General features: G+C 46.1%; 1 protein-coding gene across 1 annotated transcript in view; it reads right to left on the reverse strand.

Annotated features, from left to right (window-relative positions):
- Positions 1 to 437: 437 nt before the first annotated feature.
- Positions 438 to 24,044, reverse strand: part of map4k5 (mitogen-activated protein kinase kinase kinase kinase 5) — a 134,266-nt gene continuing 110,659 nt past the window's right edge. Inside the window, exons 25-32 of the mRNA XM_055641104.1 lie at positions 23,605 to 23,663; positions 21,749 to 21,852; positions 19,724 to 19,901; positions 15,795 to 15,863; positions 14,168 to 14,260; positions 11,052 to 11,122; positions 4,831 to 4,886; positions 438 to 1,577 (exon numbers count right to left, since the gene is read on the reverse strand). Of these exons, the coding sequence (XP_055497079.1) occupies positions 1,490 to 1,577; positions 4,831 to 4,886; positions 11,052 to 11,122; positions 14,168 to 14,260; positions 15,795 to 15,863; positions 19,724 to 19,901; positions 21,749 to 21,852; positions 23,605 to 23,663 (718 nt within the window). The 3' untranslated portion in view covers positions 438 to 1,489. The remainder of the gene's footprint in view (positions 1,578 to 4,830; positions 4,887 to 11,051; positions 11,123 to 14,167; positions 14,261 to 15,794; positions 15,864 to 19,723; positions 19,902 to 21,748; positions 21,853 to 23,604; positions 23,664 to 24,044) is intronic.

A 24,044-nucleotide genomic window follows, 5' to 3' on the forward strand; every position in this document is an offset into this window, starting at 1 on the left:
TTAGTTGCAGTAATTATGAAAAAACTAAGGTTGCATTGAATATTTTATTGTACATTATTTACAGTTGCATATTACAGAGGAACAGTTCAACGAGTTGGGCTGCAATTAGTGTCATTTTGTTGAGTTTAAACTTGGGAACGGGTAACGTTGAGATTTTTGTGAAAGATTCAGTGAAGTGACTGCAAGAGAAGAGGATTATACAAAGCTGAGGTAGGGATGGGAATATTTACCAAAGGTTGCCGAGTGCACTTATTCCAATTACAGAGTCAATAACAAATTAGATGTGGTTAAGAAGGAACTGCAGATGCTGGAAAATCGAAGGCAGACAAAAGTGCTGGAGAAACTCAGCGGGTGCGGCAGCATCTATGGAGCGAAGGAAATAGGCAACGTTTCGTGCCGAAACGTTGCCTATTTCCTTCGCTCCATAGATGCTGCTGCACCCGCTGAGTTTCTCCAGCACTTTTGTCCACCAACAAATTAGATGTGATGTTTCCCAAACAAGCGAGTCAAAGAGTCAGGAGAATTTTAGCTAGGTTTTTTTTTTTTAAAGTATACTTATTATTAACTTTCACCTGTTTTATTAATATCTATTATTACACTTGTACAAAAACACCTTCAATATACATATGAAAAGATTAAAATACTTAAACTACGATAGCATCTATACAGCTAAGCCTTCCAATTTCAAAGTTGTACAAAAAAGTGCTGATACTAAGGAAGTGTAAGAAATGAAGGATTAAATTAAATACTACACTGTGCTTAAGTGTAACAGGTCGAACAGCATATTTTCCTTCCTTATAGCCCAAACCAATGCAATGCAAATGTAACTAAAAGTTGTCTCACCCTGGTCCCTGCGAATATAATTTTAATACCATTGGCAGATTAATAAATAAAGCATTTAAATAGTCAGTTTAACTTTATACCGTGGCAGAAATTTTTAAGCTGTACAATCCTGCAGCTGATGCCTTTAAAAATCCTATAAAATAAAGAGTTACACTATCGGGCAACATGTAAATTTAGTACTAAAAAGTAGACTTAGATCACACAGTACAAAGAGCCGGTGAAAATATCAAATGTTGGTGCAAGGAATTTTAAAATCGAAAGCCCTGAGGAAAAAGTATTAGAAAATGTGGCACTTGAGGATTTCTGAATATTTTCACTCTGTACAAATAGAAATTAGGCCTTTGTTGCAGTTTACAAAGTTGCTGTTAGCCAGGGCTTTTTATGAAGCAAATCTTATACAATAGACCAACCACACAGTGGCTGCATATTTTCATAAGCCACATCCAGTCACCAAGCTTACAGGGCTCGCTTAGAAAATCCACCTCGTGACAAGAGTCAAATACAAGTCAGAAGTTGAATAAATCAAGAGCGCAGCAGCCACGCTGACAACTACCAGTTCCCTCGGTGAATCTTCCTTGTTTGGAGCCGGCTCGTGTTTGTCCCGGCTCACACAGCAATCCCTGGTGATGAAGGGCCCTGCCGTTGCTTAGTAACTGTTTTCATGGCCGGCCAGGATGTAGAGGTTGCTGTAGGCCATGGGGTTGTCTGTCGGCCGGCTTTGCAGAACCACCACTCTGCAATGGAAATGAAACATCGCTTTATGCCTCATCATTATTGTTCAACCTCCGACTTTGCAAAGTACCCTCGGCAGTGGTGAAACATTAATCTGGTATCTTTTCAAATGTGGGGAACATACATGTGGAGCAAGGGGATGAATCCACAAACCTTTCCCGCCGTCTATCTGTTTTGTGTCTCAACACAGACACAAAATAATGCCCCTGTCCCACTTAGGAAGCCTGCACAGAAACCTCTGGAGACTTTATGCCCCACCCAAGGTTTCCGTGCGGTTCCCGCAGGTTGCAGGTGGTTGCCGGAGGTTGCAGGTAGTGGAAGCAGGTAGGGAGACTGACAAAAACCTCCGGGAACCGCACGGAAACCTTGGGTGGGGCGCAAAGTCTCCAGAGGTTTGCGTTCAGGTTTCCTAAGTGGGACGGGCATAACTCAGCGGGGCAGGCAGCATCTCTGCTTGGAAGCAATGGGTGATGTCTCGGGTCGAAAGAAGTGTCTCTGAACTATGGTCGCAACCGAACACGTCACCCATTCCTTCTCTCCAGAGATGCTGCTGCCTGTCCCGCTGAGTTACTCCAGCATTTTGTGTCCATCTTCGGTGTAAACCAGCATCTGCAGTTCCTTCCTAAATCCTTCCAACACAACTTTTCCCACCTGTCTGGTTGCATCCAAGATGATTAGCACACGCTGCATTTAATCCATCACACAGACCAGACTTCCCACCACAGACTCCATCTATACTTCACACTGCCTCAGTAAAAGCAGCCAGCATAATCAAAGACTTGTCCCACCCCGGCCGTTCCTCCATTCTGGCAGATAGTACAGAAGCTTCAGAGCATGCACCACCAGCTCAGGAACAGATTCTTCCCCTCTGTTATCAGTCTTCTGAACTGTCCTTCCACCAGGTAGGGCACTGTCTGATTCACCTCTACCCCATTATGGACATGGGACTTTGTCTAACGAACTGGTGTGCTACAATGCTGAGAACTACAGTTTTTCACTGTAGCTCGGTACATGTTACAATAAACTAAACGGAAACTACATTCTGCCCTGGATCTTCCCTTTAGTTCTACCTGGTGCATAGAGGATAACCTGATTGTATCTATAGAAGGAAATCTGATCTGTTTGGATAGTGTACAATACAAAGCTTTTCACTGTACCTCGGTACATGTGACAAAAATAGACCTTAACTTAATATTGTGTTGAATGCAAGAACTGCATGCGATGCTTGCTGAGGATGGCACGATGGCGCAGCGGTAGAGTAGCTGCCTTACAGCGCAAGAGGCCCGGGTTCCACCCCGACTACGGAAGTTTGTATGTTCTCCCCGTGACTGCGTGAGTTTTCTCTGAGATCTTCTACTTCCTCCCACACGCCAAAGTCCTGCAGGTTGTTTGGGTCAATTGGCTTGGTGCAAGTGTAAATTGTCCCGAGTGTGAGGGATAGTGTTAGTGTGCGGGGATCGCTGGGCGGCGTGGACTCGGTGGGGCCAAGGACATGTTTTTGCTATGTATCTCTAAACTAAACTGAACTCTTACTGGAGATGAGGCAAGTCTGGACGTTTTGACCCCTCTCTGGGTATTCCTGCCTCATTCACTGCTCAATTCCTGTGCTGCTGATTGCTCAATGTACCAGCAGCCGGTATAATCCATTCCCTGAAGCAGTGGGGGACACTTGATACCACGAGCCATCGCTGAATGCCAGGTGTTGGATAAAACACAACATGCACAAAATATATGAGGTATTTCTACCACTCTTGCTCAATTGTGCAATCAGCAGTTAGATGAAAGCATGGACACACTCTATAGTCACGTTCCACAACCTAGAGTCACTCATACAGCACGGCAAGAGGAACATTAATATGATGACCAAGATGCTCCATCTCAACTAGTCCCATCCGTCCATGTTTAGCCCACATCCTAAATATTTCCCATCCATTTACCTGTCCAAGTGCCTTTTGAATGGTGTCAATAGTAGATTCAAGATTTAAGAGAGCTTATTGTCATGTGTCCCAGATAAGACAATGAAATTCTTGCTTTGCTTCAGCACAACAGAATATTGTAGGCATAAATAAATACAGAACAGATCAGTGTGTCCATATACTATTGAATATATATATATATATATATATATATATATATATATATATATATATATATATATATATATATATATATATATATATATATATATGTATATATATATATATATATATATATATATATATATATATATATATATATATATATATATATATATATATATATATATATATGCACACATAAATAAGTATATAAAGTGCCACAGGCTATTAAAGTTCAGAGTTTTGTTTGAGTTGAGTTTAATAGCCTGATGGCTGTGGGGAAGCAGCTATTCCTGAACCTGGATGTTACAGATTTCAGGCTCCTGTACCTTCTACCTGGAGGTAGCGGGGAGATGAGTGTGTGGCCAGGATGATGTGGGTCCTTGATGATGCTGCCAGCCTTTTTGAGGCAGCGACTGCGATAGATCCCCTCGATGGTGGGGAGGTCAGAGCCGATGATGGACTGGGCAGTGGTCACAACTTTTTGCAGTCTTTTCCGCTCCTGGGCGTTCAAGTTGCCGAACCAAGCCACGATGCAACCGGTCAGCATGCTCTCTACTGTGCACCTGTAGACGTTCGAGATAGTCCTCCTTGACAAACCGACTCTCCGTAATCTTCTCAGGGAGTAGAGGCGCTGATGTGATTGCTTTATAATTGCTTCAGTACCTGCCTCAACTACCTCCTCTGGCAGCTCATTCCAGAAGCTGAGTCCATGGTGGAGCTTGGCCAATAAGTTTAGAACTTTCCCTTTTAACTAGAAGTTCAGAATAAAATAAGTCAGTGGAGCCTACGTTGAGAACATCTCCAGTTCCATGCACAACCGCCTGGAAAATCTGAGGCAGATCTGCCAACGGCTGATCATTGACTCGAGAATAACAGAATGAAAGACAAAATATTACCTTAGGAAAAACTGATGCGCATTAAATATTTGAAAATTCATTGAGAAATGAGAAAAGATGCCAGTACTGGGCATTGCAAGATCCTGCTCATAACGAGTGGTCCAATGTGGGGATTGGCCCATCGGTGGGTTGAAGGGACTGTTTCCGTGCTGTATCACTGAAGTAAACAGTAACAGCAGCAATGCATGCGAGCGGTATTTCAAATGCCAACACATATAAACAAGTCCAATAGATAAAACAATGGCAAATGCCACAACGTATAGACAAGGCTGTCTTACCGATCCGATCCCAAGAGGCGAAACACTCGGCTTTTATCAGATATCTCCTGGGTCACCTGAATTGGAAGAGTTGAGAAGTTTAGTAACTTTAACTTTCAGTTGTGAAATTTGACATGACATTGATCGGACCATAAAGGTGTATCCTGGCACTTGCCCAATAAAAAGATTGATTGCATATCTCCTGGGTTATTGGAGGATCGAGTCAGCTTAAAACCATCCATAGAACATCCGTACAACACTGGGACAGGCCCTTCGGCCCACAATGTCCATGCCGACTAATCTGCCACATGTGATCGATATTCCTCCATTCCCTATGTGTCCAGCTAAAAGCTGCTGAAATACCACTGTTATATCTTCCTCCATCACCACCCCTAGCAGCTCGTTCTTGCTCCTGCACATCTCCTTTAGGCTTTGCCAGTCTCACCTTAAAGCGATGCCCTCTAGTCTTTGGCATTTCCACCCGGGGGAAAACATTGTCTAGCACACCCATCCATGCCTCTCATAATTTTATTTACTTCAATCAGGTCTCCCCTCAATCTCTGAGTCTCCAGATTTCACTTGTTAGGAGGCCTTTGTGCAAAAAGCACACATTAGTCAATATTTGTGTAGTTGTGTACAGATTTAGTGACCCACCCCCCAAAGATGTACCTAAGTGATGCGCTGTACAAGGAACTGGGAACCAATTTGTTCCTTCCCTAGAACTTCATTAACGTGAAAACTCATCTTTAGCATGTTGGGGTCTTTTAGTTTTTTTTTTTTTTTAAACATTTTTTTAATTAGAAGCAATTGTACAAAGATAAAACATTCAGCATCTAGAATTAAACAATTATTGTACAGCTTCATTTTTAACCTTATAATCTAAATGATAAAAATGAAAAAAATGAAAAAAGAGAAAGCAAGAAAGGAAAGAAGTAAAAAGTGAAAAGATAAAGGCGAACAAGAAAAGTCCCCTAAACTACCAAAGCAGTGCAGCAGAATGATAGAGAAATTAAAAAAGTGGAGATATACCTTGCTCCTGCACATCTCCTGCACCCCCCCGCCCCCCCCCCCCAACCTAGCATCGGATTTCAAGTCAAGTCAAGTCAAGTTTATTTGTCACATACACATACGAGATGTGCAGTGAAATGAAAGTGGCAATTGCTCGCGGACTTTTGTGCAAAAGACAAACAACAAAACAACCAAACAAATTATAAACACAATCATAACACACATATTCTTTTACATAATAAATAATAGAAGGAAAAACGTTCTGTCGAGTTAGTCCCTGGTGAGATAGGCGTTTACAGTCCGAATTGCCTCTGGGAAGAAACTCCTTCTCAACCTCTCCGTTCTCACTGCATGGCAGCGGAGGCGTTTGCCTGACCGTGGCGGCTGGAACAGTCCGTTGCAGGGGTGGAAGGGGTCTCCCATGATTTTGTTTGCTCTGGAGTTGCACCTCCTGTTGTATAGTTCCTGCAGGGGGGTGAGTGAAGTTCCCACAGTGCGTTCGGCCGAACGCACTACTCTCTGCAGAGCCTTCTTGTCCTTGGCAGAGCAATTCCCAAACCAGATGGTAATGTTCCCGGACAAGATGCTTTCCACCGCCGCTGCGTAGAAGCACTGTAGGATCCTCGGAGACTCTGAATTTCCTCAATTGCCTGAGGTGGTAAAGGCGCTGCCTTGCCTTACTCACCAGTGCTGAGGCGTGTGATGCCCATGTCATATCCTCAGAGATGTGGACTCCCAGATATTTAAAACAGTTCACCCTATCCACAGGATCCCCATTTATACTCAATGGAGTGTACGTCCTCGGATGATGTAAATCTGTGTTTCACCATACTATTGTTGTAAGAATTCAGTAAAGGGTGTCCATGTCTTAAGAAATTGAGTGTTCAAGAAGGAACTGCAGATGCTGGAAAATCGAAGGTACACAAAAGTACTGGAGAAACTCAGCGGGTGCAGCAGCATCTATGGAGCGAAGGAAATAGGCGACGTTTCGGGCCGAACCCCTTCTTCAGACTGATCTTAAAATCTTAAGAAATTGATCTGGTTTTTCCGCCAAGACAAGCCTTCTTTAGCATGTTGTGAGAATGCAAAAACATTCCTTGAGAAAGGCCGAGCTTATTTCGGACAAATTTAAGTTAATTAGTGTTCAATGTTACAATACCCACTTTGGCGTGAAACAGGAATAGATGTTCCACAAGCTTGGAAATACGTGCTGGCACGTCCCCCGGGACACGGCAGCACATCCCAACACTCCTCACAGGAGCAGGTGACAGCATCCTTAATGCTCCATCAAGGATAGAGATCTCCTCCATCAGTGAGGGAACTGGCACACCAACGTCTGGTAATGTGGTCAAGACATCGACAAAAGTTGGAGGATCAGAAGTGATAGGAGCAGAATTAGGCCGTTCAGCCCATCAAGCCCACTCCGCCATTCAATCGCTCCCTGCTAACCCCACTCTCCTGCCTTCTCCCCTTCACCCCTGACACCCGCACTAATCAAGAATCTACCTATCCCTGCCTTAAAAATATCCATTGACTTGGCCTCCACACAGCCTTCTGTGGTAAAGAATTCCACAGATTCACCACCCTCTGACTAAAGACAATTATTCGGTAGACAAAAATGCTGGGGAAACTCAGCGGGTGATGCTGATGTTTAGTGACGATAGGAATAGTGACGTTTCGGGTCAAGACCCTTCTTCAGTCTCAACCCGAAACGTCACCTATTTCATTCGCTCCATAGATGGATGCTGCCTCGCCCGCTGAGTTTCTCCAGCTTTTTTGTCTACCCGAGATCCTACATCCCCCAGCCAGGTGAATGATTAATAGTGAGAAAAGCACTGCAAAGATGATAAAATCTAATTCCACTTACAATTTCAATTGCCCATTCAAAAGCAGTCACATTACACTCCATTTATAAATGCTCAACGTATCAATCAGATGCGAACATTCGGTCTGTTTAGTGTTACCAGGGAGCTTGTTGAGTGTTTACTTTTCAACACCTTATTTAAATGCTCAAACTCGCTGTCAGGCAACCCTTTGTGCCAGTTAATTGTCCCATTTGTATAAAAGGTTTTTTTGTTGTGCATGTACAAATCTGTGTGTCAGCTTCAAAGGGGAATACCTTGGGGGAGTACAAAGTGAACAGCAAATTACCAATGAAAAGATTCTCAGAAAACGTGACGATGCGTTTAAAAAAATTCATTTCTTAAGAGTGCCGAACAAGCGGGCACAGTTTACAGGACATTGGACGTGAGTAAGTAAGTAAGTAAGTAAGTAAGCAAGCTTATTGGCCAAGTATTCACATACAAGGAATTTGCCTTGGTGCTCCGCCCACAAGTAACAACATGACATACAGTGACAGTTACGAATGATTCAGAAAACACTAAACATTAATAATAATAATAATAATAATAAAACATTAATGATAAAACACCATTGATCAAGCATTGTTCATATTCTTTGTCACTCTTCCAGGGAGATGCTAACTGCATTTCGTTGTCTCTGTACTGTACACTGACAATGACAATAAAGCTGAATCTGAATCTGAATGTGAACCAACAAAATACCAGATCACCACGCTAGGTGAATTATGGCCGGTGCCCAGATACCGAGTCTCGTTTACTGCACAGTTTTCACACACAGAGAGTGGTGAATCTCTGGAACTCTCTGCCGCAGAAGGTAGTCGAGGCCAGTTCATTGGCTATATTTAAGAGGGAGTTAGATGTGGCCCTTGTGGCTAAAGGGATCAGGGGGTATGGAGAGAAGGCAGGTACGGGATACCAAGTTGGATGATCAGCCATGATCATATTGAATGGCGGTGCAGGTTCGAAGGGCCGAATGGCCTACTCCTGCACCTATTTTCTATGTTTCTATCGACCTCGTGGCCCCGCTCAGCCAAGAACGTTTCATTTTACAGATTGCTTTCGCTTTCGCTCCAACTCTGCGTCTCATTTAGAAACAAGATGGGGAAATAAACCCAAGTAGCAATAAAGGGCCAGACTGATCAGTGACTGGGTTGGTTCACTGTTCTGCTGCGTTTGATCTGAGACTTCAGCAGAGCTGCAAGCTTGCTGAGTATCCCAGCATCTACACACTACAGGTGGTGCAGCCTTACTGTAGAGTTGCTGCCTTACAAGGGCCTGTCCCACTTGGCGACTGCCGGCATCATTGATTGACATGGCAGGTCACCGAATAATTTGCGTTGTGACGACGTATTGACGCGCGCCGTTTATTCAAGTGTCGAATTTTTTATTTTGTTGCCGCTGGATTTTGAAATGTTCAAAATCTTTTGACGACCCCGATATGACGCTGGCAGTTGTCGAAAAAAAATCCCCAACTTCGACAGGCCCTTGACAGCACCAGAGACCCAGGTTCGATCCCGACCGTGGGGGCTGTCTGTGCGGAGTTTGTACGTTCTTCCTGTGACCTGCGTGGGTTTTCTACGAGATCTTTGGTTTCATCCCACACTCCAAAAACGTAGAAGTTTGTAGGTTAATTTGCTTGGTGTATATCTGTAAACATTGTCCCTGGTATAGGATAGTGTTAGGGTGCGCAGCGCGGACTCGGTGGACCAGCGGGCCTGTGTCGCGCTGTATCTCTAAAACAACAATGCCAGTCTCCTTATCTGGCACAGCACAAACACTCCATTCATTCACTCGGATCGTAGGGCTGGAGTAGTCACTTCCAGCTTAGAAAACATCTTTAGATGTTAATTGTCACACATTTTAGTCTGTAGATAATGTTCTGATGTTAATTCTTTTTAGATAATTTGCAGAATTTAATTGAATTTAGCTCTCAAGACATTTCAAACTTAAAACAATCAAATGACAGCTCGATTTTGGTATCGGTTGGTGAGTGAGGAGTGAGACCTCAATGCAGGCTGTTCTGTTGGAGTGTCGAGTGATTCATGGCAGCAAGCCACAACATCCCTGGGCAGCAACTCCAGTCAGTGGCCTCGGGCTGGTCACATCTAGCACACGTTACCTCACGAGACAATATCCATATTCTATGAGACAATCTTACAGCTCTGCACTATGATCTCAAAAAGCAACTTCCATCTTTAGTTTCATTTAGAGATACAGCGCAGAAACGGGACCCTTCGGCCCACCAAGCGTGTCCGCACCGACCAGTGATCCCTGGACACCAACACTATCCTACACACACTGGAGACAATTTGGCATTTATACCTAGCCAATTAACCTGCAATCCTGTACGTCTTTGGAGTGTGGGAGGAAACCGAAGATCTCGGAGAAAACCCACGCAGATCACGGGGAGAACGTATAAGCGCCGTGCAGACAGCACCCGTAGTTGGGATCGAACCTGGAACTCTGGTGCTGCAAGGCAGCAACTCTACCTTGCCCCCCTTGTTCAGAATGATCATAGAAACATCGAAAAATAGGTGCAGGAGTAGGCCATTCGGCCCTTCCAGCCAGCACCGCCATTTAATGTGATCATGGCTGATCATCTAAAATCAGTAAGCACCCTGTTCCTGATTTTTCCCCATATCCCTTGATTCCGATAGCCCCAAGAGCTAAATCTAACTCCCTCTATAAAATATCCAGTGATTTGGCCTCCACTGCCTTCTGTGGCAGAGAATTCCGCAGATTTACACCTCTGTGGGTGAAAAATGTTTTCTTCATCTCAGTCCTAATTGGCGTACCCCTTATTTTTAAACTGTGACCTCTGGTTCTGGACTCCCCCAACATCAGGAACATTTTTCCTGCATCTAGCCTGTCCAATACTTTAAGAATTTTATATGTTTCTATAAGATTCCCTCTCATCCTAAATTTCAGTGAACACAAGCCCATTGTTTCATCAAGGGTCAGTCCCGTAACCGGGTTTTGGCCCAAAACGTCGCCTATTTCCTTCGCTCCATTGATGCTGCCTCACCCGCTTAGTTTCTCCAGCACTCTTGCCTACCTTCGACTTTCCAGCATCTGCAGTTCCTTCATGAACATCCTGGGAATTAACCTGGTGAACCTCCGCTGCACTCCCTCAATAGCAAGAATGTCCTTCCTCAAATTAGGAGGGCAAAACTACACACAATGCTCCAGGTGCGGTCTCACCAGGGCCCTGTTCAACTGCAGTAGGACATCCTTGCTCCTGAACTCAAATCCTCTCGCAGCAGCCAACATGCCATTAGCTTTCTTCACTGCCCGCTGTACCAAGTGAAACAGAACACTATAGGGATAATGATCATCTTTATGGCAACTGTAATGCAATGAGGCAGGACTTACTTCATTTGACTTGAAGCTTTTTCCCTGCATACCGTGCTTCCAGAAGGCCAGTATACTGTCCTGCAGGCAGACTGAGAAAGCAGGGAGATAGCGAGTTAGCAGGAGAACATTTTATATTGGAATCATTTCAATATATATTTCACCTCCCCCCTCGACTCCGTCCAAGGACCCAAACAGTCTTTCCAGGTGAGGCAGAGGTTCACTTGCACCTGCTCCAACCTCATCTACTGTATCCGCTGTTCCAGGTGTCAACTCCTGTATATCGGTGAGACCAAGCGCAGGCTCGGCGATCGTTTCGCTGAACACCTCCGCTCCCTCCGCCGTAACTTATCTGATCTCCCGGTTGCTCAGCACTAACTCCCCCTCCCATTCCCAATCTGACCTTTCTGTCCTGGGCCTCCTCCATTGTCAAAGTGAGGCCCAGCGCAATTGGAGGAACAGCACCTCATATTTTGCTTGGGTAGTTTACACCCCAGCGGTATGAACATTGACTTCACTAACTTCAAGTAGCCCTTGCTTTCCCTCTCTCTCCATCCCCTCCCCTTTCCCAGTTCTCCCACTCGTCTCACTGTCTCCGACTACATTCTATCTCTGTCCCGTCCACTCCCCTGACATCAGTCTGAAGGTCTCGACCCAAAAAGTCTCTCCAGAGATGCTGCCTGTCCCGCTGAGTTACTCCTGCATTTTGTGTCTACCTTCAATATATTTCACGCCCAGCTTACAAATCTATGCAGAACTTTGTAAATAATCCTTCAAATAAACATTTCACATAATGATACAACTGAGAAACATGCAGTGCAAGAATGTTTTCAGACTATTTCCTTGGAGACAGTTCCATTTCCTCGGAGTGCAGGAGGATGAGGGATCTTAGAGAGGTGCATTAAATCATAAGAGGAATAGATCGGGTAGACGCACGGAATTTTTTACCCAGAGTAGGGGACTCGAGGACCAGAGGACACAGATTCAAGGTAAAGGGGAAAAGATTTAATAGGAATCTGAGGGGTAACTTTATGTGTGTATGGAACAAGCTGCCAGAGGAGGTAGTTGAGGCTGGGACTATCCCAGCATTTAAAAAACAGTTAGACAGGTACATGGATAGGACAGGTTTGGTGGGATATGGACCAAGCGCAGGCAGGTGGGACTAGTGTAGCTGGGACATGTTGGCCGGTGTGGGCAAGTTGGGCCTGTTTCCACACTGTATCACTCTATGACTCTCTTGGCAACCTTACCATGTTCAATCTTATTTGAACTTTAACTTCCAAACCTGAACACGGAGTTGTTGAGTTTTCTTCTCAGCGTTTAGCTCAGTTCCCCACGAGGTCTCACTTCTGACACCTCCCTCTCCCCTGGATTTTAATTACAAATAACTCCCTGATTTTACAGTGGTGTCTGCCTCCACTGTTCTTCAAGGTACTTCACATCCTGTTACAGTAAAAACATTTGTCCCCACTCTACAATTATAAACAGCAAGAACTAGTCAAGTCTATTTGTCACATACGCATACGAGATGTGCAGTGAAATGAAAAGTGGCCATGCCTGTGGAATGTGCAAAAAAAAACTACAACACAGAATAGAACAGAATCAGTAATTACATATTGGTGAGAAAAAAAAGCAAGAAAAAAAACCCAGCAATTTAAAAAAACCAACACATTAGTTTGGTGCAGTAAAGAGTTTAAAGTCCGAATGCCCTGTGGGAAGAAACTCTGTCTCATCCTCTCTGTTTTCACAGCATGACAGCGGAGGCGTTTGCCTGACCGTAGCAGCTGGAACAGACCGTTGCTGGGGTGGAAGGGGCCCCCCATAATGTTGCTGGCTCTGGATCTGCTCCTTCTGATGTATAGTTCCTGCAGAGAGGCGAGTGTAGTTCCCATAGTGCGTTCGGCCGAACGCACTACTCTCTGCAGAGCCTTAGCCATACTGTGAACTAGTCATAGTTTAACAAAAATGGTGCCAACAACTTCATAAATATCCGATAGCAGATCCATCGTAGGAGTGTTTTCAAACAGAATCAAACAAACCCTATTCTCCAGTGAAGCTTCGAGAGAGCTGAATCTAGCAACTCGCCTGCTCTCTGGGTCCTTGCCAGGTAACAACAGGCCTCTGTCCCCGAGAACCCCATTGGCTTGAGGTTTGGGGGGAGAGGTGGTGGTAGAGGTGTGTGGGAAGGAACTGCAGATGCTGGTTTACACAGAAGACAGACACAAAATGTTGGAGTAGCTCAGCGGGACAGGCAGCATCATCTCTGGAGAGAAGGAATGGGTGAGCTTTCGGGTTGAGACCCTTTTTCAGACTGAGAGTCAGGGGGAGAGGGAAGCGAGAGACATGGAAGGGCAAGGTGTGAAAGTGACAGATCAAAGCAGACGGTGATCAAGGAAATGTAGAATGGTTCATTGTTGGCTGAGGGGAATGTGACAACGAGGCACGCACTCAGGAGGGCAGTGAAACTAGTCGGAGAACCAGGATGGGGGAGGGATGGAGAGAGAGGGAAAGCAAGGGTTACTTGAAGTTGGAGAAATCTATCTTCATACCACTAGGTTGGAAGCAGCCCAAGCAAAATATGAGGTGCTGTTCCTCCAATTTGTGCTGGGCCTCACTCTGACAGTGGAGGAGAAAAAAGATTTAGAAACATAGAAAATAGGTGCAGGAGGAGGCCATTCGGCCCTTCCAGCCAACACCACCATTCATTGTGATCATGGCTGATCGTCCCCAATCAATGACCCGTGCCTATAGAAAGGCAGGAACCCGAGGGGCAACTTTTTCACACACAGAATAGTGGGTATATGGAACAAGCTGCCAGAGGAAGTGCTAGAGGCAGGGACAATTATGACGTTTAAAAGGCACTTGTACAGGTACATGGATAGGCAAAGATTAGTAGGGATATGGGTCACAGACAGCAAGCGAGCTCAGCTTGGCTGGGCAACTTGGTCGGCATGTGCAAGTTGGGCCGAAGGGAGCATCACAGTGTTAGATATAGCTCTCCCACTCTTCGTAAAACATTTACCACTGTTTTATCCAAGCTCTATGGACTCACTTTAGCAGTCTAACTTGAAATGTTGCTTTGACTTCTATAAACTAAACAACAAGTGCATGCCCATCAAAGCAGCTCACTCACTCACCCACGGATTCAATGCAGAAGTCAAAACTCAACTCCGACGCCAGTTTTTTGCTCGACTTCAGTTTACCATGTAGATTTACAATTTTGACATTTTCTGAAAAAGAATAAAATGGTAAAAAAATATGAAAATTACAGTGCAATGAAAATTCACTGTGCATCATGAGAGTGGTGATCACTGAATCTTATGAAGAAAGACTGGTAGAGGCCGGTTCTATGGATCTCTCAGAATTTAGAAGCTAGAGAGGGCTCTTATAGAAACTTACAAAGTTCTTAAGGGGTTGGGGAGAGGCTAGATGCGGAAGATTGTTCCCGATGTTGGGGAAGATCAGCCATGATCACAGGGGGTCAAAGGGGCTTAATGGATACTCCTGCGCCTATTGTCTTTAAAACCGAGATTCGAGAAGAACTTAGCCGTCATTAGAGAGTGGTTAATCTGGGTGGAACGGGATGCCACAGAGGGTAGTCACGAGGCCAGTTCATTGCTATATTGCTCCAGGGAGTTCTGCATGAAATCTTTGCGCGCCACCGGGATCAGGGGGTAAATGACAGCCATGTGGGTACGGGATACTGAGTTTTGGATGATCAGCCATGATCATATTGAATGGCGGTGCAGGCTCGAAGGGGCCGAATGGCCTACTCCTGCACCTAATTTCTATGTTTCTAGACGCCACCGTTATCACAGAGAGTGATCAGTCTGTGGAATTCTCTACAGTCAGGGGCGGTGGAGATAGACAGAAAAAGCTCTGGATACAGGCAGAGAGAGCTAGATAGATGGGTGACTCTTACGGATTTGAAGAAGGGTCTGGAGATAAACGTCACCCATTCTTCAGGATCGGGAGATACTGCCTGTCCCGGGATGATTCAGCATTTATGTCATCTTCGGGCTGGAAGGGGCGCTTGGCCTAGACTCCACTGCCCACACTATTGTCTAGATGAATGTCTGTCAGAGCTCTTTACTTACACTTCGTTACAAGGACTTAGCCGTCTTTGCACGGCATGACGCGACCTGGTAGCGTTGTGGGTAGCTGGGAATGGCACAGGCACATGGAATGGCGTGGAGTCGCGCGCAGTATCGCACTGTGCTCCAGGGTTTCGTTCTGCATGAAATCTTTGCGCGCCACCGGCCTGTCGCGTAAATGACAGCCATGTGGGACAGGCCCTTTATTTTTGGACTGTATACCCATGCAATCTAGATTCCATGCTCGAGCCAGATTTGATTGGATTTGTGTTTTTGTGAACAGGAGAATACTGTGCAGGATTTCTATGTTATCAGACAGACGCCACCGTTACCACAGGATGAGATCAGCTGGGCTCGAGGTACAGTCTGGGAAGGAACTGCAGATGCTGCTTTACATCGAAGATAGACAGAAAAAGCTGGAGTAACTCAGCAGGACAGGCAGCAACCCTGGAGAGAAGGGATGGGTGACATACGGTTTGAAGAAGGGTCTCGACCCGAAACGTCACCCACTCCTCCCATCCAGAGATGCTGCCTGTCCCGCTGAGTTACTTCAGCATTTAGTGTCCATCTTCGGGCTGGAGGTACAGCTTGCTCTAGACTCCACTTCCCAGCACTATAGTACTGAAGGTGAATGCGAGATGAATGAAAGGACAGAGGCTGCGATACTTACGATCCATGCAGACAAGGACTGTATCCCTCTCCAGCTGGGTGACGTGGATGGTGTCCAATTGGCAGGTAGCTGGAAGAACAGCACAGGCATGATTACTGCAAACACGATGCTGCAGGCAGAAATCTCACATTCATTCTATTCGACTTTTTTAACGTTTGTTATTAAATATTGTAAACACCAGAATCAATATCCTGGTAGATAATCATGCATAAAGCACTTTTAAAAAACAGTACAAAGCTGATCTGATGTAAACTTAGAATACAAGGGCAGGCCATCAGGTCGACAAGAGTGCTGGAGAAACTCAGCGGGTGCAGCAGCATCTATGGAGTGAAGGAAATAGGCAACGTTTCGGGCCGAAACCCTTCTTCAGACCAGGCCAGCCCAGCCATTTAAAGCGATCATGGCGCCAACTCCTCTTCTCAGCTAAAGGTAGACACAAAAAGCTGGAGTAACTCAGCGGGTCAGGCAGCATCTGACCGTGGTCACAGGAGTGGAAGGCAACCTCATCTCCATTACATAGCTACATCTCTTCACCAGATAAAAGCTGTCCAGGGTCTGAGCTCCCCAGAGGAGCATGGGTGAAGCTCAACAGACTTGCTACTGGAGTTGGGGGTTTCAACGCCAGCGTGTGGAGATGAGGGCTCCCTCCGCCAGAGCCCAGCCTGTGAATGCAGAGCAGAACAACAGACAGCCAACCATGTCATCTCTGGGTGCCCGCTCTACCACCCGCCAAATGGAACTCTGTCAGGGCCTGGCAGATATAGACGCCAACAGAGACAACAACCTGGCTGCTCAACACCCGGCTTGAGATCTAACTATTCCTTTGGTTTACATTTCATTCGCAAGAAGAAGGCAGCGTCTCTGGATTAAGGAATGGGTAACGTTTTGGGCCGACCCATAATGTCACCCATTCCTTTTCTCCAGAGATGCTGTCTGACCCGCTGAGTTACTCCAGCTTTTGTTGTCTTTCTCCGGCATCTGCAGTTCCTTGCTCCACACCCATCCATTCCTTGATCTGTTAGATATTTACCACGCTCCACTTTAAACACCTCGAATGATCCGGCTTCCACCATTGTTGGGTCGAGGAACACCAGGGATCCACAACTCGCTGTGAGAAGACCCTCCTCAGTTTAAATGACTGGCCTCTTATCTCGTAGTATGTCTGTTTGTTCATGACTCTCCCACGAGTGAAAACATCCCAATGTCTGTCCCGTCAGGCCTCGAGGACCCCCTTCACTGGAACCACCTATCACTTGCTTATCATTGCCCACCCCTCTCTTCCAGCTTTCTCCCCTCCTACTCCATCCATCTAAAAAACATCAACAACCCATATTCTCCAGGGATGCTGTCTGGTCCGTTGAGTTACTCCAGCACTCTGTGCCTTTCTTTTTAACTGAGCATTTCCAGTTCTTTGTGTTCCCCGACGTTCTTGTACGTTTGAGTAAGGCCACCCCTCATTCATCTAATCTCTAATAAAGGACCACCCGACTTGGTTAGACACCCCACTCCTCCCTGGAATTATGTGTAGGAAAGAACTGCAGATGCTGGAAAAATCGAAGGTAGACACAAAATGCTGGAGTAACTCAGCGTGTGAGGCAGCATCTCTGGAGAGAAGGAATGGGCGACGCTTTGGGTCGAGACCCTTCTTCAGACGCTTCTTCAGACCCTTCTTCAGAGGACCGGACAAGCTAGATGCAGGAAAAATGTTCCCAATGTTGGGCAAGTCCAGAACCAGGGGCCACAGTCTTAGAATAAAGGGGAGGCCATTTAAGACTGAGGTGAGGGGGGAAAAAAAAAAACCTTTTTCACCCAGAGAGTTGTGAATTTGTGGAATTCCCTGCCACAGAGGGCAGTGGAGGCCAAATCACTGGATGGGTTTGAGAGAGAGTTAGATAGAGCTCTGGGGGCTGGTGGAATCAAGGGACATGGGAAGAAGGGTTATTGATTGGGGACGATCAGCCAGGATTGCAATGAGTGACGGTGCTGGCTCGAAGGGCCAAATGGCCTCCCCCCTGCACCGATTTTCTATGTTTCTTCAGTCTGAAGAAGGGTCTCGACACGAAACGTCGCCCATTCCTTCTCTCCAGAGATGCTGCCTCACCCGCTGAGTTACTAAAGCATTTTGTGTCTACCTCCCTAGAATTAGCCTGGTGCATCTCAGCCCATTCCTTCAATGTGACTATACCTTGTTTTAGGTTGGAGGACTAAAGCTGTATACAGTACTCCATGTGTGTGGCCTCACCAGCGCCCTGTACAACGGAAACAAGACCTCCATAGGTCTTGTTCCCGTTGTAAAGGGCGCTGGTGAGGCCACACACACACGGAGTACTGTATAGAGAAACAATCTGTGATCAATGCCTACATCTAATGAGCTGTTCTCCATCACCAAACCACATCTTTAGTTCCCCAACTTTTACAAAACAGCAGACCCGGATACCAGCAGAGTTCTTGGTTCTTGGTCCTCCAAAATATTCCAAATGGAATTTAAACTGGAGGTGGTACCTCATGGAGGTAGCCCATCTCCCCCACACCTCTCTCCCCCTCTCCCATCCCTCTCTCCGCCACCCCCCCCCTTCCCTCTCTACCCCACCCCCTTCCCTCTCTCCCTCCTTGCCCCTACCCCTCTGTCCCTCTTCCACCTCTCCCCTACCCCTCCCTTCCCACACCTCTCTCCCCCCTCCCTCCCCTACCCCATCTCCCTCCTCCCAATCCGTCCCCCCCTCCCCCCCTCCCTCTCTCCTCCCGTACCCCACCCCTCTCTCCACCCCCCACTCCCCATCTCCTCTCTCCTCACCCCCCCTCCCCTCTCCCTCTCCCTGCCTGCAGTCATACGCAATAATAATAAATAACAAAACATACAACAAACGCAAATTAACACCACCACAGTGAGTTCACCAAGCACCTCCTCACTGTGATGGAGGCAAAAGACTTAGTCTCTGTCTATTCCCTCCTTGTTGTTCCCTCTGCGCTGAGGCGATCGATCCAGGCCGGAGATGCCGCCCTCCAGTCCAGCGGTTAGAAACCATTTTGCAGGAAATCCACACGTTATTGCTCTTGTGGGCTTGAGTTACAGGGAGAAGTTGGATAGGCTGGGACTTTCCCTCCCTCCCCCCAAAGGAGTGTAAAGGTCTGAAGAGGTGACCTTATTGAGGTGTACAAGATCATGAGGAGCATGGATAAAGTGTACACACCCAGGACAGAGGATTCTAAAAGTAGAGGGCAGAGGCTTAAGGTGGGAAGGGGGAGGTTTATGAGGGACTTCCTGTTTTACTCAGAGGGTGGCCTGTATTTCGTTGTCACTGTACTGCACACTGCACAATGACAATAACGTTTGAATCGGAATCTGTACCTGGAATAAGCTGCCAGAGGAAGGTATAGAAGCAGATACAAAAATAGGACTTTTAAAAGACAACTAGACCAAGAGGAAAAGCTTTTCCCACTGAGAGTAGGGAAGATTCAAACAAGGGGACATGACATGAGAATTAAGGGACTGAAGTTTAGGGGTAACATGAGGGGGAACTTCTTTACTCAGAGAGTGGTAGCTGTGTGGAATGAGCTTCCAGTGAAGGTGGTGGTGGCAGGTTCGTTTTTATCATTTAAAAATAAATTGGATAGTTATATGGATGGGAAGGGAATGGAGGGTTATGGTCTGAGCGCAGGTATATGGGACTAGGGGAGATTATGTGTTCGGCACGGACTAGAAGGGTCGTGATGGCCTGTTTCCGTGCTGTAATTGTTATATGGTTATTATATTATAAGTGCAGACCCGCTGGGTCTGTTCCCCCAACGCAAGGTGGTGGGGGGAGGGGGAGGTGCTGCGGCTTCACATACACACTAACCACCCCCCACACATACAGGGGGAGGGGGTAGATAGGGGTGAGAGGGGGGTAGGGGAGATGAGATGGGCCGAAGGGCTGTACGAGGATTACCTGAAGCAATCTCGGTGAACCAGGAGGAGGAGGAGTTGAGGTTTATGGTCTGGAAGTGGACCACCTGGCTGGGCTCGCTGCCTCTGCTGATGGCCACACACACCATCGGGTACTCCTGCTCTGGCACCACCAGCATCTCAAACACCTTCAGCGGGATCGGCAGCGGGAAGTCAAAATGCTGCACGGAACAAAAATCAACATTAGTGAAGGATCTCCACATTGCAAAACAGGCACTGAAGCAGCGTTTAATTGGTGTTACAATGTTTGAATTTCAAAATACAACTAATAATAAAACATTACAATCAAAGGCTTTAAGACTGTCATTCAAAAATATACCAATAAATGCAAGTCTGAACGAAATTTTGTTGCATCTGGCTCACCGTGCAACATAAAATAACAAAAGGATAAAATATATAAAAAGATAAAATGGGTAATAGTTGCGGCACATTATATGGAATTCAAGAGTCTGATGGCTCAGGGGGAAGAAGCTGTTGCAAAACCTGGCCGTTCTGCTCCTTATAGAAACATAGAAACATAGAAATTAGGTGCAGGAGTAGGCCATTCGGCCCTTCGAGCCTGCACCGCCATTCAATATGATCATCCAACTCAGTATCCCGTACCTGCCTTCTCTCCATACCCTCTGATCCCCTTAGCCACAAGGGCCACATCTAACTCCTTCTTAAATATAGCCAATGAACTGGCCTCGACTACCCTCTGTGGCAGAGAGTTCCAGAGATTCACCACTCTCTGTGTGAAAAAAGTTCTTCTCATCTCGGTTTTAAAGGATTTCCCCTTTATCAAGAGTTAAGCTGTGACCCTGTGTCCTGGATATCCTTACTGCGATATCTTTTGCCCGAGGGCAGCAGAGTGAACAGTCCATGATGGAGATGTGTGGGGTCTTTTATAATGCTGTTGGCCTTGGGCTAGCAACGTTTGCTCGCAATGTCCCGGATTGAAGGAAGATTTTTCTCACCACTCTCTGCATGGACTTCCAGTCGGAGGCTTTGCAGTCCCCAAACCAGACAGAGATGCAGCTGGTCAGAATGCTCTCTATGGTGCCCCTGTAGAAAGTGTTGAGGACGGGATGGGGGAGGTGAGCTCTTCTCATCTGGCGCAGAAAGTGCAAATGCTGCTGCTCTCTCTTAACTAGTGATGCGATGTTTTGGGACCAGGTCAGACTGTTCGTGATCTGCACCCCCAGGAACTTAGTGCTACTGACCAACTCCACATCGATGTCATTAATGTGTATTGGTGTGTGACTGTGCCGGTTTCTCCCGAAGTCAACAACCGCACGTTATTTAAATACCATTATGTTTAGTTTAGTTTAGTTTAGAGATACAGCGCGGAAACAGGCCCTTCGGCCCACCAGGTCCGCGCCGACCAGCGATCCCCGCACATTAACACTATCCTAGACACACTAGGGACAATTTTTACATTTACCAAGCCAATTAACCTGCATACCTGGTAGACAAAAGTGCCGGAGAAACTCAGCGGGTGCAGCAGCATCTATGCAGCGAAGGAAATAGGCAACGTTTCGGGGCCGAAATCCTTCTGGAAATAGGCAACGTTTTGGGCCGAAACCCGAAAGGGTTTCGGCCCGAAACGTTGCCCATTTCCCTCGCTCCATAGATGCTGCTGCACCCGCTGACATTCTCCAGCACTTTTGTCTACCTTCGATAGTCCTGCATCTGCAGTTCCTTCTTAAAAAACTACATACCTGTACGTCTTTGGAGTGTGGGAGGAAACCAAAGGTCTCGGAGAACCGAAGATCTTGGCCAAAGCCCACGCAGGTCACGGGGAGAAGGTACAAACTCCGTACAGAAGGCAGCAGCAGTAGTCGGGATGGAACCCGGGTCTCCGGCAATGCATTCGCTGTCCTGCAGCAACTCTACCGCTGCGCCACCATTATGTATTTATTTGTACTCTGCATTTAGAGGCTAATTGCAGTTTAGCAATGAAAAGCTAAAAGAAATCCAGTTCTAACATAGTAACAAGGCGTCTCACAAATGTGAAACAAACTCTGACCTTAATCAGCATGAATTTCTGCATGGGCTCGTACCACTGCAGCAGAACGATACCGGACTGCAGGGCTCCACACAGGTACTTCCACCCAGTGTACGGGTTACGCACTATAAACAGCGAACACATCAATTGCAACGAGTCGATCGTGTCAGGAAAAACTCACACATTCAATGGAAGTCGTTTCCAATAGATTGTCACACATTAAATTCAATATTCTTCTGACAAATAATCGTACATGATTCTTATATTTTATGCATGATAACTCTGGGACTAACACGCATTTCCTGTTCATGAGTGATAGGAGCAGAATTAGGCCATTCAGCCCATCTAATAACCATATAACAATTACAGCATGGAAACAGGCCATCTCGGCCCTACAAGTCCGTGCCGAACAATTTTTTTTCCCTTAGTCCCACCTGCCTGCACTCATACCATAACCCTCCATTCCCTTCTCATCCATATGCCTATCCAATTTATTTTTAAATGATATCAACGAACCTGCCTCCACCACTTCCACTGGAAGCTCATTCCACACCGCTACCACTCTCTGAGTAAAGAAGTTCCCCCTCATGTTACCCCTAAACTTCTGTCCCTTAATTCTGAGGTCATGTCCTCGTGTTTGAATCTTCCCTATTCTCAAAGGGAAAAGCTTGTCCACATCAACTCTGTCTATCCCTCTCATCATTTTAAAGACCTCTATCAAGTCCCCCCTTAACCTTCTGGGCTCCAGAGAATAAAGACTTAACTTATTCAACCTACTCCACCATTCAATCATGGCTGATCTATCTCTCCCTCCTAACCCCATTCTCCTGCCTTCTCCCCATAACCCGACACCCGTACTAATCAAGAATCTATCTATCTCTGCCTTAAAGATATCCAATGACTTGGCCTCCACAGCCTTCTGTGGCAAAAATCCCACAGATTCACCACCCTCGGGTGGAGGATTCCGAAACCAGAAGGCAGGCGTAGGGTGAGAGAAAAAAGGTTTAAGAGAGACTTTTTCCACTCAGGGTTACTCCATATCTAGAATGAGCTGCCAGCGGAAGCTATGAAAGCAGATATAGTTATGACCTAAAAGACATTTGGACAGATGTATGGATAGGAAGTGGGTCAGAGAGCTATGGGCCAAATGCAAACAAAAATGGTACTAGCCCAGTATTCCACCTTGGTCGCTGTGGACAAAGTCGGTGACTCTGACTATTTCTTTTAAGAAAGACATTGTGTAGAGAAAATACTGCTCTCCCATGGTGGGCTTTCACTCTCCTACACTTTCCAACCCTGATTGAGCTGCTCTTTAGTGGGAAAATGTGAAAGAGAAGCAAGGTTAATGGCCCTGTCCCACGGTACGAGTTCATTCCAAGAGCTCTCCCGAGTTTAAAAAAAAAAATCAAACTCATGGTAAGCACGGAGAATGAACGTAGCGGGTACGTCAGAGTTCGGGGACGTCTCTTAGCGGCTCGTACCGCTAACGGCAGGTACTCGGGAAGACTCGCTAACGGCAGGTAAGCTCGGGAAGACTCGTGAAGATTTTTCAACACGTTGGAAAATGTCCACGAGAGCCCCGAGTACCGACGAGCGACCATAACTGTAAATCTCCGAGTTCGAATCAGGGCAAACTCGGGAAGAACTAACTCTTCTAATGAACTCGTACAGTGGGACAGGGCTTTTAAGGGCCATGAAATACGCATGTCCCACCAAGACCAGAGCAATGGGCAAAAACCCCTGGAGGGCCACTGGACAATCAAATGGAGCAATGGATTAATTCACACCCAGACCGGAAACATTCATTTATTTTTAAACAAAGAGTTCTTACATCATCCAAATACTTTAAACAAAAAGAAAATCATAGCTTCACTCACCAATACAACACTTGTGGCAACCTTTAGTTTCAGGAATTTTTGTGGTTAAGGCAAATCTCCTACAAACAAAGTACAGGTTCAATTTTAAATTCAGTTTCACAGCTTGATGTTACGAAACAGTTACAGGTTAGAACTTGATGTCTACATTCATACAGTGTAATTAATCCCATTGTTTAATATCCGGAGCTTGCCATTATCTACTCTTTCATTTGTTGATGTTTCACATTCTGCCCTCCACTAACAACCTTGGCCCAAATCTCACAAACATGTCACTGATCTCCTGGTTGCTAAACACTTTCATTCCCCTTGCCATTCCCACACTGACCTTTCTGCCCTGGGCCTCCTCCACTGTTAGAGGAGGTCCAACGCTAATTGGAGGAACAGCATCTCATATTCCGCTTGGGCAGCTTACGCCCCAGCGGTATGAATATTGATTTCTC

This window comes from Leucoraja erinacea, chromosome 9, assembly GCF_028641065.1.
Source record: "Leucoraja erinacea ecotype New England chromosome 9, Leri_hhj_1, whole genome shotgun sequence".
In the NCBI taxonomy this organism is placed as follows: domain Eukaryota; kingdom Metazoa; phylum Chordata; class Chondrichthyes; order Rajiformes; family Rajidae; genus Leucoraja; species Leucoraja erinaceus.